Consider the following 15,046-nt stretch of genomic DNA (forward strand, 5'->3'; position numbering starts at 1 on the left):
GAATAACAAATCTCTTGTCTTCCCTACCAGTCAGTTGCTTCTATTGTGAACATTTTGTTTTCCACAGTTTCTGGGCCCTCATTCTGTCCTACGGTGCTACTAGCAAAGGGCTTGGTTCTCTCGCAAGGAGAATTTATTGTCACAATAAAAATAAAGCCCCTTTCCCCACCAACACTCGCAGCTCAGAAGACAGAGTGAATAAGCTTTGGGAATTTACAGTAGAATACCACTGGGTCATTGTACCAAACTGAAAAGTTGGCTCAGCAGACAGCTGTAGACGGTAATAAAGAAAAGGTTGCCTAAGGGAGAGAACAGAGCAGTTTGATTTGTTAGAGGAGAAATGTACATTATTCTGGAGTGTGACAGCCCAGACATTAGGCTAGGTTTGTATTTTGACCAGCCAGAGACTTTGTCAGGGCAGCTATTTTCATGCTCTTGTAAATTATTAGCGCAAACAGAGTGCTCAAGAAAATGCAAGCTTACTTATCACTTTGGGGAGTGTGCCATTTGGTGCAAGACGGGTCATTTTGTTTTTTAATAGCATCGTTTGGAAACAACTGGCTTTCTCCCCCTTTGTGATTGGTCAACAGTCGAGAAAGACATTTCATGTAACAAGGGTAAGAGAAATATGGACACAAGCAAAATATGTTTGCCGTGTCCGGTGGGTTGTTGCTTTCCATATGACTGTTGTAGCTCAGAGCCTCTGAAGGCTAGGACACTGATTCTGTTCCAGGTGAAGATGACACATCGGGCCTGAGGATTGACTGAGCTGCCTGCCCCCTGCTACTTCATAATGAACCGGAAGGCTGGGAAAACAAGGTTATTTTTTAAATTCTGTGAGTTGAAGGCAATTTCAGACTTTAAATACATTTCTTTGGGGGAAAGTATATCAAATTCAATTGGCTTGTAATTCGTAGCATTCTCTGAAGTTGGGTTTGGGTGACAGGATGGATGGATGGATGAGGGTCTGTAATGGCTACTGCAGATGCGGGTGAAGGGAGTACCAATAAAATAATCTGAGAAGCAAGACTGCTCATGCTTCCTACCTCTTGACATTTCAGGAAGTGGGAATCATAAAACTGAGAAGAGATAGAAAGACAGATATAAAGATATAGTAGTTCCATGTCACAATTATATATTCATTTTATTACATGAATATCCTGGGACTCAAGGCAGTGCACATGGTTCTCTTCCCTCAAACACCATCCGTGTGAGGTAGGTTAGACTGAGAGATGGTGGCTGGCCCAAGGTCATCCAGTGGACTTCATGGCTGAGTAGGGAATTGAATTAGTATCCTAAGGCAGTACTCCACACTTGCATGCTACATTATACATTCTTAAAATTATGTATTACTTGGCTTCCTAAAAAGGCATTTAATGAGATGTACAATTAAGAAACAGAAAAGTTCCATACAAGTATATGACAGCTTAAATAATGGCAGTAAAGGTAAAGAGACCCCTGACCATTAGGGCCAGTCGCGGACAACTTTGGGGTTGCAGCGCTAATCTTGCTTTATTGGCCGAGGGAGCCGGCATACAGCTTCCAGGTCATGTGGCCAGCGTGACTAAGCCACTTCTGGTGAACCAGAGCAGCACACGGAAACGCCATTTACCTTCCCGCTGGAGCGATACCAATTTATCTACTTGCACTTTGACGTGCTTTCGAACTGCTAGGTTGGCAGAAGCAGGGACTGAGCAATGGGAGCTCACCCCATCGCAGGGATTCAAACCGCCAACCTTCTGATCGGCAGGCCCTAGGCTCTGTGGTTTAACCCACAGCGCCACCTGTGTCCCTTAAATAATGGCAGTAGCGATCTACCAAAAAAAATAAAATGAAGGAGGCAATTTAAAACTTTAACTTTTTAAATTAAAAAAAGTCTGAGAGAACATATAAAATTTAATTCCATATCTGAAGTCCTACATGGAAGTTGCCTGGCAAGCATTGCTGGGTTGCTTGATCCAGCTGCTATGGGCCCCACAAAGCTGAACATCACACAAAAAGGAAACCTGAAGCAAGGCCTAGTAATTCAATAGGAGAGTTATAATATTGCTCCTGCATTAATGGTAGTGTGGTGAAAAGTATTGGGGTAAGTACTGTAGGTAGATGCTGCATAAAGTCAGATGGAGAAACAGGAATCGTCTGGTTGAGGTATACTGTAGATCAGGGTAGAGAACTTTTTTGGCCTAACAGGCCAGATCCGTATTGGTTGCCAGACCCATGGACCAGGTCTGACAGGTAAGAGGGACAACCCACCTGTCATTCATGGAACTTAATTATGACATCATTCAGCTTATGAGCGGTGACTTCAACCCTGCTTTCTGGAGGGTTTAGCTGTATGATTCAGTTCCCCACAGGGAACTTAGCTGCATAACTGACACAGTCATGTCTCAACCCCCCACACCAGCCCTACCTGAGAACATCACACACAAGTTGCTTACAGAAGTTTCATAGTCAAAATACACTGTTTCAGTGTATCTGAAGAAGTGTGCTTGCACACGAAAGCTCATACCAAGAACTAACTTAGTTGGTCTTAAAGGTGCTACTGGAAGGATTTTTTTTATTTTGACTATGGCAGACCAACACGGCTACCTATCTGTAACTAGAAGTTTCATAGGTCATCCATTGAAATATATAAGCTTGCTAATATATACAAATAATTTAATTTATCACGCACAACCTGCTAAACAGAAAGGTAAAGGTTTCCTAATTTCATTTCTAGGCTCTTGAACACAATTCAGAGAATTGAGTCGATGGGAAAAACTGCAGCTCAGTATCATGGTAGCAGGCATCACTATTAAGGGGGGGGGGGTTGCATAGTGGGAGGCATCTGTGAGGTGAAATAAGTTTACGAGAGAAATAAAAGAATAGGATTATGAGGAGAACAAAAGGTCTGGGGAAAGGGATGGTGTGAGCACTATTAGAAAGCGTGTTCTCCATAAAAGAGAGCACGTGTTGCGGTTGGGGGAACATGCCACCCTGCAGTGACTGTGCAGATTTGGTGAGGAACCCAAGCATTTAAATGGTTAACTTGGGTTACTGGGGAGTTTTGAATGTTGCCAATTTGGAGGTGGGGTCAGAGGCCTTAAATACAGGGCGTCCAACGCTGGGCGTCCTCTTGGCCTTTTGCACTGATTCAGGAGCAGTCTGCGTCTGGAGACGGTTGTATTTAGGCCTTGCTAATTCGAATCCGCTTTCTGATCCCTTAGCCCCCTTCTGCTTGTCCATCCTCACTCCTCCTGTTCTCTCTTCCTACCTCCCTATACCTTCCTGTGCTTTGAATACCCTACTTAATTTTACTTTTCTGTTTGTTTGCTTGGGGGGCGACAGGAGATCGGCTGTGGGTGGGGACCCCCCCCCCCAGCCCCGGGAGGCTTTGCCTCGCCGCCCCTCAGGCCCCGGCGGTGGCCTGCGGCGGGGGGAGGTTCGCGGCGCCTCCCGCCTGCGCCGCGCGAGCGCCCTTATTTAATTCTTCGACGCTCCGCGGCCGCGGAGCGTCGCCGGGCCTGCTCGTTCGCACCCCCTCCCCCCCCTCTATTAGGAGACTCCCCGCTCGGGGAGCCGGGGCGACTCCGCTCCGGCGCGCCCGCCTGCCCGCGGGGTCCCGGCCGGGGGGCCGGCCCTGGGACGCGGCGCGGCGACGCCGGTCGCCGAGGCCCGTCGTCCGCGCGGGCGGGGACCCGCGGGGCCGCGAGGCCGCTTACCTGGGCCTCCCGGGGGCGGCGGGCTCGGCCGTTGGACCCCGGCGCTGCGGGCGGCCGTTGCCGCGGTTCCTGGGGCGCGCCGGGCGCCTTCTCCGGCTAGGCTCTAGGGAGTCTTTTTTCCGGTCGGGGGCCTGGTCGCCGCGCGCCTTTCGCTCTGCGCGCGGGGCCTGCGCGGCCCTCCCTGGGTCCTTGGGCGCGGCCTGTGCCTGTCCCATCGGGGTGGCTGGCTGCGCAGTTGTGAGGCCTTAATTTTTTCTTATTTTTCCTATTTTTTCTAATTTTTCTAATTTTCCTGGCACGCAGGGGGCTGGGAGAGTGCCTGCCTGCGTTGCGTGCTGATTGTTGGCCCTCTTGTGGCCGTTGGCTGCACTGCTCCTGATTCATCTTAGCTCCCCCAGTGGCAAGGCGCGGTATTGCGCCTCCTCCCCCCCCCCCCTGCTTAGCTGACTCAGCCACTGAGCCTCTGGTAATTGAGAGGCCCTCTGCTGGCTGGCTAGGGGAAGTGCAGGCTCACTTCCCTTTGGCTCATTTCGTAAAATAAGCTGACATTTAGTCAGTATATATAGACAATTAGATAGATAGATAGATAGATAGATAGATAGATAGATAGATAGACAGATAAGTGGACGCGTGGCTCCATATTCCAACGTTGGTTTGAATTCAGGGCGTCACTTTGTTTCTTAATTATCCCGACACAGACAAGTTGGTTGATTTATTAATTTATTTTAATTGAGTTAATTTTGCTTTAATTCTTATAATTCTGATTTATTTTACTTCTAATGTTTTGATTTAAAAGGCTGACAGGTAGCAGTGGTGCTTCGGCGTTGTTGGTGTATGGGCCAGCAGTGGTTCACTCATTTGAAGCTTGTTAGATTTATTGGTCGTGTTGCTTGTCGAGTTTATTGATAATAATATTATTTCCGCCTAGCAGGTATGGCGCCAAAGAAGGCTGCTGCTCGTTCGGGTCCGGCCACCGTTTCAAAACGGCCTATTAAGGGTCCATCCCAGGCGTTCCGCTCACCCCCGGTGGGTCAACCTGCAGGGCGGGTGCAATCCTTGGTAGCAAGTATGGCCGGTGACCCAGCAGCCTTATCTCGTTTTGCGGCCGAAATGGACGGCTTCCTTCAACATTGCTCCACCCAGTCGTCGGTATCTGGGAGGCCGACTCCCTCAGCAACGGCGTCGTCTCCGGTTTCGCCGTCATCTAGTGAAGATGGGAGAGAAGGGTCATCGTCAGGCGGTTTGATTGTGGACCCCCAGTTAGCCCAATCCCCTGTCTTACCTGCTGTCCGGGGCCGGTCACGCGGGTCTGGCGGTCCCGCCAGAAGGGCCTCAAGAAAAAAGGGCCCCTCCGTAGCTCCTGCCCGTCGGCGTACGTCTGCTCAGCCGCCCGCCGAGGTGGCATCTGGTTCTGGCCTCTCACTTGTTGTCTCTCCGCAGTCAGTGTCAGCTCCATCCCTGCTGAATCCTGATTCCGAGTCGTCCATCGAGGACAGTCTTCCTGTCCCGGCCAGGAAGTCCTCAGGAGGGAAGCGTCGCCACAGGAGAGCGTCTCGGAAGCGTGCCAAACGGAGGAAGGACGACACTTCTTCCTCTTATTCAGGTACATCATCTTCTAGTTCCGATGATGAGGGTAACTCCATGGAACTTTATTGGGGTTTCGGCGAGTCGGTTTCGGGACTTCCACGGTGGGCGTGGGAACGAAGGGCCAACACACATCGGGCAAAATACGGGGCTACCCTGGAGTATAGGGATGGTGTGTTGGTTCCCGACATAAAAGTCTCAACCAATTCTGCCAGGGACATCATACCAGGCTCACATTTGTCGGCAAAGTTGCGGTCCAGGATTTTGAATGGCCGCTACATAGACATGTTCAAATTGCTCCCACCTTCGGAGGAACAGGAGAAGGGGAGTTCTTCTGCTAAGAAACGCTCTGGGGCCTCTGCCGCGGACCGGACATTCGAACATTGGCTCGATTGTTTCCAGGTCTTCGCTGGCGTGGTGACGGCAGCTTACCCTCGGAGATCTCTTCATTTGATAGTTTATCTATCTATTGTTCGCTCTGCATTCACCAAAGCTGGTGAAAAAGCTGCGATCAAATATGATGAGAATTTCAGGCGCCGCGCTGCCAGGATCCCTTCGGCCCGCTGGGATCGCAAGGATCTCGATGTGTGGACCACCTATGTAGCCCCACTCATTGATAAAAAGGCGCCGGAGCAGCAGAAGCCGAGGATTTCTCCTTTTAGGCCGGGCCGGCGTCTGTTATGCTGGGATTTCAATAAGGGCTCCTGCCAGCGTCCAGCGTGCAGATTCGCTCACTCGTGTGAGAAATGCAATGGATCGCATCCTGCCTCCTCTTGTTTTGGCGGTAGGCGGCCCTTTCGGGGGGGAAGGGGGGGTTCTCAGCAACCCCCCAAGTCAGCCCCCCTTCCTTCCACCTCAGGAACAGGAAAATAGTGTATTGTCTTCCTTGGCTCATACCCCTGTTCGTTTGTCGACCCTTCGAGTTTGGTTGCAGTCTTACCCCAATAGGGTTGCTGCACGTTATCTGGTTGATGGTTTTTCCGCTGGTTTTCGGATTCCGGTAGCCATGCCTCCCGTGGCACGGAATCCTTCTAATCAAAAATCAGTTTGCGAGCTGCCTGAAATCGCTCGGAAGAAGATTGCAAAGGAGGTGGCTATGCATCGTATGGCTGGTCCTTTCAGTGCTCCCCCATTTCGTAAGTTGCACGTATCCCCATTGGGCATCGTGCCAAAGAAAGCCCCAGGCGAGTTTCGCTTAATTCACAATTTATCACACCCTAGGGGCACCTCAGTCAATGACGTTATTCCTCAGGAGCTTTGCTCTGTGAAGTACGCTTCTCTTGATCATGCGATCAAGATGATTCGGAAGTTCGGCCCTGCCGCCTTATTGGCAAAATGCGATATTGAATCGGCATTCCGTTTATTGCCTATTCATCCTGAGGATTTTTGGTTACTAGGTTTCCAGTTTGAGGGCAAGTATTACTTTGACAAAGCTATGCCTATGGGCTGTTCAATAGCGTGTGCCGCTTTTGAATCTTTTAGCACATTTTTGGAGTGGGCCCTCAAACAAAAAACTGGATTGGGCGGAGTCACTCATTATTTGGATGATTTTTTATTGGCCTCGGCGCATGATACCGGCAACTGCGCGGTGCTGCTGCATGCCTTCGCTGACCTTACGCAAGAATTGGGCGTTCCGCTTGCTGCGGAAAAGACGGAGGGTCCTTCGACCCAGCTGACTTATTTGGGTATCCTCTTAGATACGGTTTCTCAAACTTCCAGCTTGCCAAAGGATAAGCTGGTTGCTTTGAAGAAAGTCATAGAGGAATTGCTCCCTTTGAAGAAGGTGTCCCTGAGGCAACTCCAGTCGCTATTAGGGCACCTGAATTTTGCCTGCAGGGTAGTGGCGCCTGGGCGCCCCTTTTGTTCACGCCTTGCTCGACTTACGGCGGGGTTGAGGGCCCCGCATCATCGGGTCCGCCTCTCTAGTGAGGTGAAGGCGGATCTCTGCATTTGGCTTGAATTCTTGGAGGAATTCAACGGGGTATCCCTGTGGCAAGGCACGTTGAACTTGCATAATGATTTTCAAGTGCAATCAGATGCTGCAGGTTCCTTGGGCTTTGGTCTGTATTGGAAAGGCAGATGGTGCGCCATGCCTTGGCCACCCGCCTGGCAGGGGGAAGCCATAACGCGGGACCTAACTTTTCTTGAGTTTTTTCCCATTGCAGTGGCAGTGCACTTGTGGCTCGATGAGTTCAGGGACCGCCGTGTTTGCTTCTGGACCGATAACCAGGCGGTGGTGAACGTGCTGGCCAAGCTGTCTTCACGCTCCCCCAGGGTGTCGGCCCTTTTGAGGGCCTTTGTTTTACATTGTTTACGTTATAATATAGTGTTTTCTGCACGTTTCATTCCGGGGGTGTCTAACGAAATTGCTGATGCTCTGTCCCGTTTTCAGATGGAGCGGTTCAGACTTCTGGTTCCAGAGGCTCGGGAACGTCCGGAATATTTCCCGGATCATCTCTGGAACCTTGGCAGCAATTAGTTTTCCAGGGAGTAGCTGCATCTATTTCCCCCTCTACCCTCCGGTCATACACTAAAGCATGGGCTGACTTTTTGGCCTTTACCCAGCAGTCAGTCAGTGTGGTAGGGAAGGTTCCACCCTCCACTTCTCAGGTGCTGAGATATTTGGCGCACCTTTTTCAGTTGGGGCGTGCAGCCAAGACAATTAGGATTCAGGCAGCGGCAATAGCGTTTTTCTCTAAGTCATATTTTGACAAAGATCCTTGTGCAAAGTTTGTAGTGCGTAGGGCCCTGGAAGGTTGGAGTAGGCTATGTCCTTCCCGACCCGCATCCCGGCGCCCGATTTCATTCGACTTGCTTAGCAGGATGCGTAAGAAATTGCGGAGTGTCTGTTGGTCCGCATATGAGGCTCGCCTTTTTTCGGCAGCCTTTTCCATTGCCTTCTTTGGGGCCTTACGGGTGGGCGAGCTGGTGTTGGAAGTTCACAGGGATGGTCGTTCTAGGGGCCTATTGCTCCAGGACATACAGTTATCCCCGGTGGAGCTGAGACTCACGATTAGGAATTCAAAAACAGATCAGAAGGGTAGGGGAGCCCTTATTCGTCTCCCGGCTACGGGGGAAGCTGGCCCCTGCCCCGTAAGAGATGTTAGAAGGTACCTGGCTGTTCGCCCCCCAGGGGAGGGTCCGATGCTGCGGCATGAGGATGGGCCGCCTCTGACAAGACACCAGTTCACAATGGTGATGCGGAAGGCGATCATCGCTTGTGGCGATTCGGCTTATGGTTTTGCCCCCCATTCCTTTAGAATTGGGGCGGCTACGACTGCAGCGCATTGGGGCCTGTCGGCCGACAGGATAAAGGAATTGGGTCGTTGGAAATCAAATGCGTTCAGAGATTACGTCCGTTGACAATTTGGTATGTTTACATCTGGTTTGTTGTTTGTTTTGCTTTTACCTCAGGTTTAGCGACTGTTCGCATCTGGTTGGTGGGGCACAGTATCGTGCATTGGGCTGGCATCGGAGCCCGGCAATCCGGATTAGGACCAGGTCTCGGCCTTCCTCCACATGTCCACTTGGCTTGGCTGTCCAGACGGGGAATGCGCTGGTCAGAGTTCCTGCCGCTGATTCGGAGGCAGATGGTGTCGGAGGGGCCTCCTGCAGCCATTGTGGTGCAGCTGGGTGAGAACGACCTGGTTTCCATGGACTGTTTTTCGCTACGTGCAGCAATTTTGGGCGACCTCGACGTGCTGCGGGCTATGTTGCCGACTGCAAAGATATTTTGGTCAAAGTTTTTGCAACGGCGCGCGTGGAGAGGGAGTCGTTGCCCGGCTGCCATCGAAAGGGCCAGAAAACGTGTCAATTCTGCGGTGGCCAAAAAGGTTTTCGAGTTGGGTGGTGACGTAATCTCACATCCCGAGATTATTTCTCAGAATGAATCATTTTTCAGAGATGATGGTGTGCACCTTTCGGCCTTAGGGAACGAGGCTTGGCTAGGTGCGGTGGTGGCTAAGCTAAGGGATTGGCTGGGCCTGTGAGTGGTTTGGCGGTGAGCGGAGGGCTCCATGGCGGTTAGGCATTGGTTAAATTTGGTTGGTGGAGGGGTAAGTGCCTACCCCTCCAATGGTGGTGCGGAAATGGGAATTCCGTTAAAGGAATCCAGGGGCTTGCCATTCTTTCGTCCTTGTCCCTGGTATCGGACTTGGGCCGTGCAAGCCCCACCGGAACATGAGGGTGAGAAGTGTGAGACTGATGCCCAGCTTCACTTTCTCACCCAATACTTGTTTCCCACGCTGGCTTCCGCTGGAATCCGGAAGTCAGCTCTGTCCCTGGGGCAAGGACAGATAGTCATAACCAATGCCTAAGCAACCACTCACATTTTGTACTTTGAATAAAGTTGTGGCCAAAATTATGCCAAAAACCTTAAACAAAAATTGACGTGTGAAGTGTGAATTTTTTGGGGGGGTGGCATTGTGGGACTCAACACGCAAAGCGTGTTCTCCATAAAAGAGAGCACGTGTTGCGGTTGGGGGAACATGCCACCCTGCAGTGACTGTGCAGATTTGGTGAGGAACCCAAGCATTTAAATGGTTAACTTGGGTTACTGGGGAGTTTTGAATGTTGCCAATTTGGAGGTGGGGTCAGAGGCCTTAAATACAGGGCGTCCAACGCTGGGCGTCCTCTTGGCCTTTTGCACTGATTCACCCGCCCACCCTCCCTTTAAAAGGGGGGGGGTTTTTTGGATCTTGACCTTGCTATGCCTGTCATGGGGTCGTCCGCCTTGGTGCGGGGGCCTGGTAGGAATTTTGCCAATTGGCTGATTGGCTGGTGCCATTTGGTTTTTGCCTACTGCGTAGCAAATCGTCACAACTTGTAAGGTTGGCGGTTAGGCATTGGTTAAATTTGGTTGGTGGAGGGGTAAGTGCCTACCCCTCCAATGGTGGTGCGGAAATGGGAATTCCGTTAAAGGAATCCAGGGGCTTGCCATTCTTTCGTCCTTGTCCCTGGTATCGGACTTGGGCCGTGCAAGCCCCACCGGAACATGAGGGTGAGAAGTGTGAGACTGATGCCCAGCTTCACTTTCTCACCCAATACTTGTTTCCCACGCTGGCTTCCGCTGGAATCCGGAAGTCAGCTCTGTCCCTGGGGCAAGGACAGATAGTCATAACCAATGCCTAAGCAACCACTCACATTTTGTACTTTGAATAAAGTTGTGGCCAAAATTATGCCAAAAACCTTAAACAAAAATTGACGTGTGAAGTGTGAATTTTTTGGGGGGGTGGCATTGTGGGACTCAACACGCAAAAGGAAATGAAAAACACAAAGAGGGAGAGGGGGAGAGGTGTAGAGTGAGATCAAACAGCTCAGATCTTCCCAAGAAGCATCGGGTGTTTGAAGTCCACAAAGATAACACACCTTGTCCAATCCTCTTCAAAGATCAGATTTCAGGGAGCAAAAGGAAGAGGAGAAGAAAGAAAAGGAGGGAAAGGGATGGGCTATGGTGGTATTGCCTCAGAAATGAAAAAGGAAATCACAGAGACAGAGAAACATTTTGTCCTGACAAAGTGAAGTAACTGTGAAGAGTATAGAAAAGTCAAACAGTCACCCTTCATGGGATTCTGAGATTTAGGGGCAGGGAGGTGGTTTGTTTTGATGAAAGCAGAAGGCTCCATACATCAAGTTAATCATGAACAGAAAATGTAAGGAGGGCACATCAGAAAAGCAGTGCCCATTTATTCTCCCATTCTCTTTTCGAACAGCACAGCCAAATCTGTGCCAGATCTGTTTTAGAGGCTGCTTTTCAATGGATGCTACCTTTCAGGAATTAGTTAAATGTGCCTGTGTGTTTAACATGACCCTGATGGTTTCTTTTTCTCATTTTTCAGAGAAAAGGTCCTCCGGGATGGACTGATTTATAACACAGACACGGTGGGTGTACGAATTACTGAACCTTTGCTGAGCCTGCTGTTTCTCCACCGTGGACTGTCCCCTCGCCCTGACACCACTTTCCTTCGCTGTGGAGTTCCAAACATACGTTTGTAAGAATAAACTCACAATTAGAGCACCAGAGGTGGGGGAAGGAGAAGCAGCTGGGAAATCAATTTGTTGTGAAGTGACTTTTCTCTCTTCTTCTCTTTCTTTCTTTCTTTCTTTCTTTGTTGAGTAGGAATGGAATGGTCTCATTTTCCCAATCTTCAATTCAGTTCCCCACATTTCCGCAGCAATCTGCAATCCCTCCCTTCTGGAAAATTCTAAAGCATTTTAGTATGAATTCCCCTAATAAATTCATTTTTGTATGTAGTTTTGACTAGCACACACATTTGTGCAACCCTTTATCCTACTATAATACATTTTTTTTTGTTAATTTCATGAATATATTGATTTTTAGGCTCCACTTGGCTGGAGAACAGCATCACAAAATTGGATAAGTGTGAATTTTGGAGGATGCCTTTGTGTTCTCATTTTGTTTCTGAAAGTGTGAGTTTGATAGATTCAGCTTTAACTGTGAACTGGATCAAATTTCTCCTCCATGGTGCGTCCATTGCTTCACTTTTGCTTTTGTATAACAGTTTTGAGGGGAATCATGTATTTATTTATTTTTTTGTATTTGGGCTTTAATACTCTTGAAATGTTAATGTTTTGTTTTCTTTGCTTAGCATTTGTATTTTTCATATATTTGTATTTGTGCATCAGTTCTTTGTGAGCTGCCTCAGATGCCTTTTTTAGCCAAAAGGCGGCATATAAACAAACCGTAATATAAACACTTGGCAGAGCGGGCAGAAAAAATTCATTGTTTGGATCAACCTTTGTTTTTACAAAGATTTAGGCATATGAAGATGCTTGAATATCTTGAAAGTTCTAGAACTGGCATGAAGGTATTTATTCACTGCTTCTTAGATCACATATAAGTCCTTTGGGGAACAACAACTTCTGGCACAACGAACAAGTTTATTTTATGGCTTGTGGGCAATAGGGCACCAGCAATAGCATGTTGCATTTGAACATGACAATTAAACGTGGCAACCTGAAGCCCATTCTCCCCATCATCCATGAAGATCATCCTGTGTCCTTGGACAAATTGCTTTCTCCCTGCCTATACCTGTGAAGATGAATGTGACAAGAACCGTAAAGCATTTTTAAAAAATGGTTTCTCTTACCAATCCCTTCTATTTTCCCTTTCAAATCGAGCACAGCCTCATTCACATCCAGTCACCAGGAATGCTACAAAATTTGTATGCAACAGAAAGGCCTCCAAAATAGATAGACACATAAAGCATATAGCTATAGAGCAATGGGGGACATAAAATATGTGCCTTTCCCACCTCAAATGGACCCATATTGAAGAGATCTAGATGAATGAGGCTTTATTGTGTTCAAGGTGACATAACACAGAGAGTTGCCTCTATGCATTCTTCTTAAAACAGTTCTGAACAAACTATCTGTAATCCACCCAGCGCTTCTACTTGGTCATCTCAGCCATATTCAGATTAATGGAAATAAATTGAATGAAATCCATGCTTAGAGGGCTGCCACAGTGTGATTTCAGCTTCGTTATTAGTGATCATGCCCAAGCCAGTTCCAGAGAGGTCCATTGCTCATCTCCCTATAGCTTCTATCTAGAAATATACTGTATAAAGCAAGCATAGTGAACTTGTAGCCCTCCAGATGTTGTTACACACTACAAAACCCATCATCCTTGACCACTGCATGTGTTGACTGGGGCTAATGGGAGTTTAAGTCCAACCTCTGTTCCCCTGATGTTTCCTGCCTGTTCCCCTGTAGAGCATGATCCTTCCTGTACTTTCTAAAAAGTACCATGCACCATGAAAACAAGACACAGCAAAATGGGAGATGAAATACTCTTTGTCATTTCCATCATAAACTTTATTGCAGTAGCCAAAGGCCATGGCATCAAATTACTCTTCATTGCTGTGAGTGAAATTCCTATCAACATTTCGGTCCTGGAAATCACAAACCCTCCAAGTATCCCTATTTTCCAGGGACATCCCTGATTTAGAGAAGCTGTCCTGGTTTCTGATTTGATCCCGGAATGCCCCACTTTTCCTTAGGATGTCCCTATTTTCATTGGAGAAGTGTTGGAGGATGTGGAGTTATCTGACCCACCAAGCCATCTGAAGGCAATCCTGTATAGGATTTTTTTTAATGTTTAATGTTTTATTATGTTTTTATATATGTTGGAAGCTACCCAGAGTGGCTGGGGCAACCCAGTAAGATGTGTGGGGTATAAATAGTAAAATTATCGTTATGGAATTTGGTGTTCCTATTTTCATTGGGGAAATGTTGGAAGGTATGCAACCACAATCAGTGTTATTAATGACCTTAGGCTCTACAATCAGCAGGGGAAACCCTATTGGTAGTGTCACCACTAAGCACTGGCTACTTGATGCTAACCCATGACAGGGCCTTCTTGGTGGCAGTGTCCCTTTTGTGGAATGGTAAAGTGCATCTGTCTCCCTTATTATTAACTTTCAGGATGAACTTAATAACATTCTCATTTACCTAGGCATCTGGTAGCTAGTAGATACTGATCCTTACAACCTTTACATTATTGGCTCTGTGTGTATGTGACTACAGTGCTACCTCGGGTTAAGAACGTAATTCGTTCCGGAGGTCCGTACTTAACCTGAAACTGTTCTTAACCTGAAACACCACTTTAGCTAATGGGGCCTCCTCGCCGCCGCACAATTTCTGTTCTCATCCTGAAGCAAAGTTCTTAACCCGAGGTACTATTTCTGGGTTAGCAGAGTCTGTAACCTGAAGCATCTGTAACCTGAGGTACCACTGTATTTTAAAATGTTTTTAGATGTTTTTAAAATGTTTTTATTTCTTAATTCCATTGTTTTACTCTTTTAGTGTTTGTTGCCCTGGGCTCCTTTGGGAGAAAGGCTGGGATGGAAATTTAACTAACCAACTATTTAGCCACTAAGGACTTTTAGCTGCACAAGGGAATGTCCCTTCTCTCTCCTTTCCCTGTGAACCCCCCTGCTCCACCCCCTACATCTGCTCTGGGATTTCCCCAAAATCTTCTGGAGCAGATTTCAGAAAGGAACAAGGGCAAATGGGGACAGGAGAGGCAGTTCCATTGCACAAGCAGAAATTCTTGTGCTAGTGGATCTATTTAGTTGGATACTACCATTAATAATACAAATAAATACATTTGACAATGCCAGAACCTCCCACTCTAATTGTCCTTTGAAAGTACTGTGTTTAATTATAGTAATTTAGAGGTCATAGGTGGAGTCTAACACTAGTACAACGGAGATCAGTCTTTAATGTTTCCATGCAGTTTCTCCACATTGAACAGGCTCTCCAGATTCGTTATGAATACCCACAAAATCCCAGGAGTTTTTGTTCAGGGATAGTCACAGCGAACTGACTGAAAGTAATTGACATGACCCATATTCCCTGATGGGCTAGTCAGAGACGGAGAATGGAGAAGGTGTTGTTATGGCTCCTTAAATCTAACCAGAGAGCCTGTAAGGATAGCATGAACATTTAACCAAGGACAGCATAAGTGAAATTACTGCCGTACATGTCTATAAAATAATGTATGGATGTATTTTAATATGTGTTTCTATTGAATTCATTTGTTCCGGCTTTGTTTATTTTCTTGATGCTCTTGAGTGGAGCAATAAAAAAGATGAAAGGCAATATGAGCCTGGAGAGAAGGAGGTAGAATAATAAAGCTGCAGTTATTAATGATCTGTCCTGCTTGGTGCAATAAGACCCTGACAGCTGTCAGGTTTCAGACACATCAGACCTCTTGTGAAATGTAGTGAGAATATCAC

General features: G+C 47.7%; 1 protein-coding gene and 1 long non-coding RNA gene across 2 annotated transcripts in view; one reads left to right on the forward strand and one right to left on the reverse strand.

Annotated features, from left to right (window-relative positions):
- Positions 1–14,777, forward strand: part of LOC308459301 — a 28,513-nt gene extending 13,736 nt beyond the window's left edge. Inside the window, exons 2-3 of the long non-coding RNA XR_013977964.1 lie at positions 11,123–11,275; positions 14,563–14,777. This is a non-coding gene — a long non-coding RNA (uncharacterized lncRNA). The remainder of the gene's footprint in view (positions 1–11,122; positions 11,276–14,562) is intronic.
- Positions 4,471–5,313, reverse strand: LOC308486254 (uncharacterized protein; the record flags this gene model as incomplete). Its single annotated transcript, XM_081022859.1, has 2 exons — positions 4,471–4,905; positions 4,984–5,313. The coding sequence occupies 2 exons, from the start codon at positions 5,311–5,313 to the stop codon at positions 4,693–4,695; spliced, it is 543 nt and encodes a 180-aa protein (XP_080878985.1). The 3' UTR covers positions 4,471–4,692.
- Positions 14,778–15,046: the final 269 nt, after the last annotated feature.

Source organism: Podarcis pityusensis, assembly GCF_964106645.2.
Source record: "Podarcis pityusensis genome assembly, chromosome: 1".
Lineage (NCBI taxonomy): Eukaryota > Metazoa > Chordata > Lepidosauria > Squamata > Lacertidae > Podarcis > Podarcis pityusensis.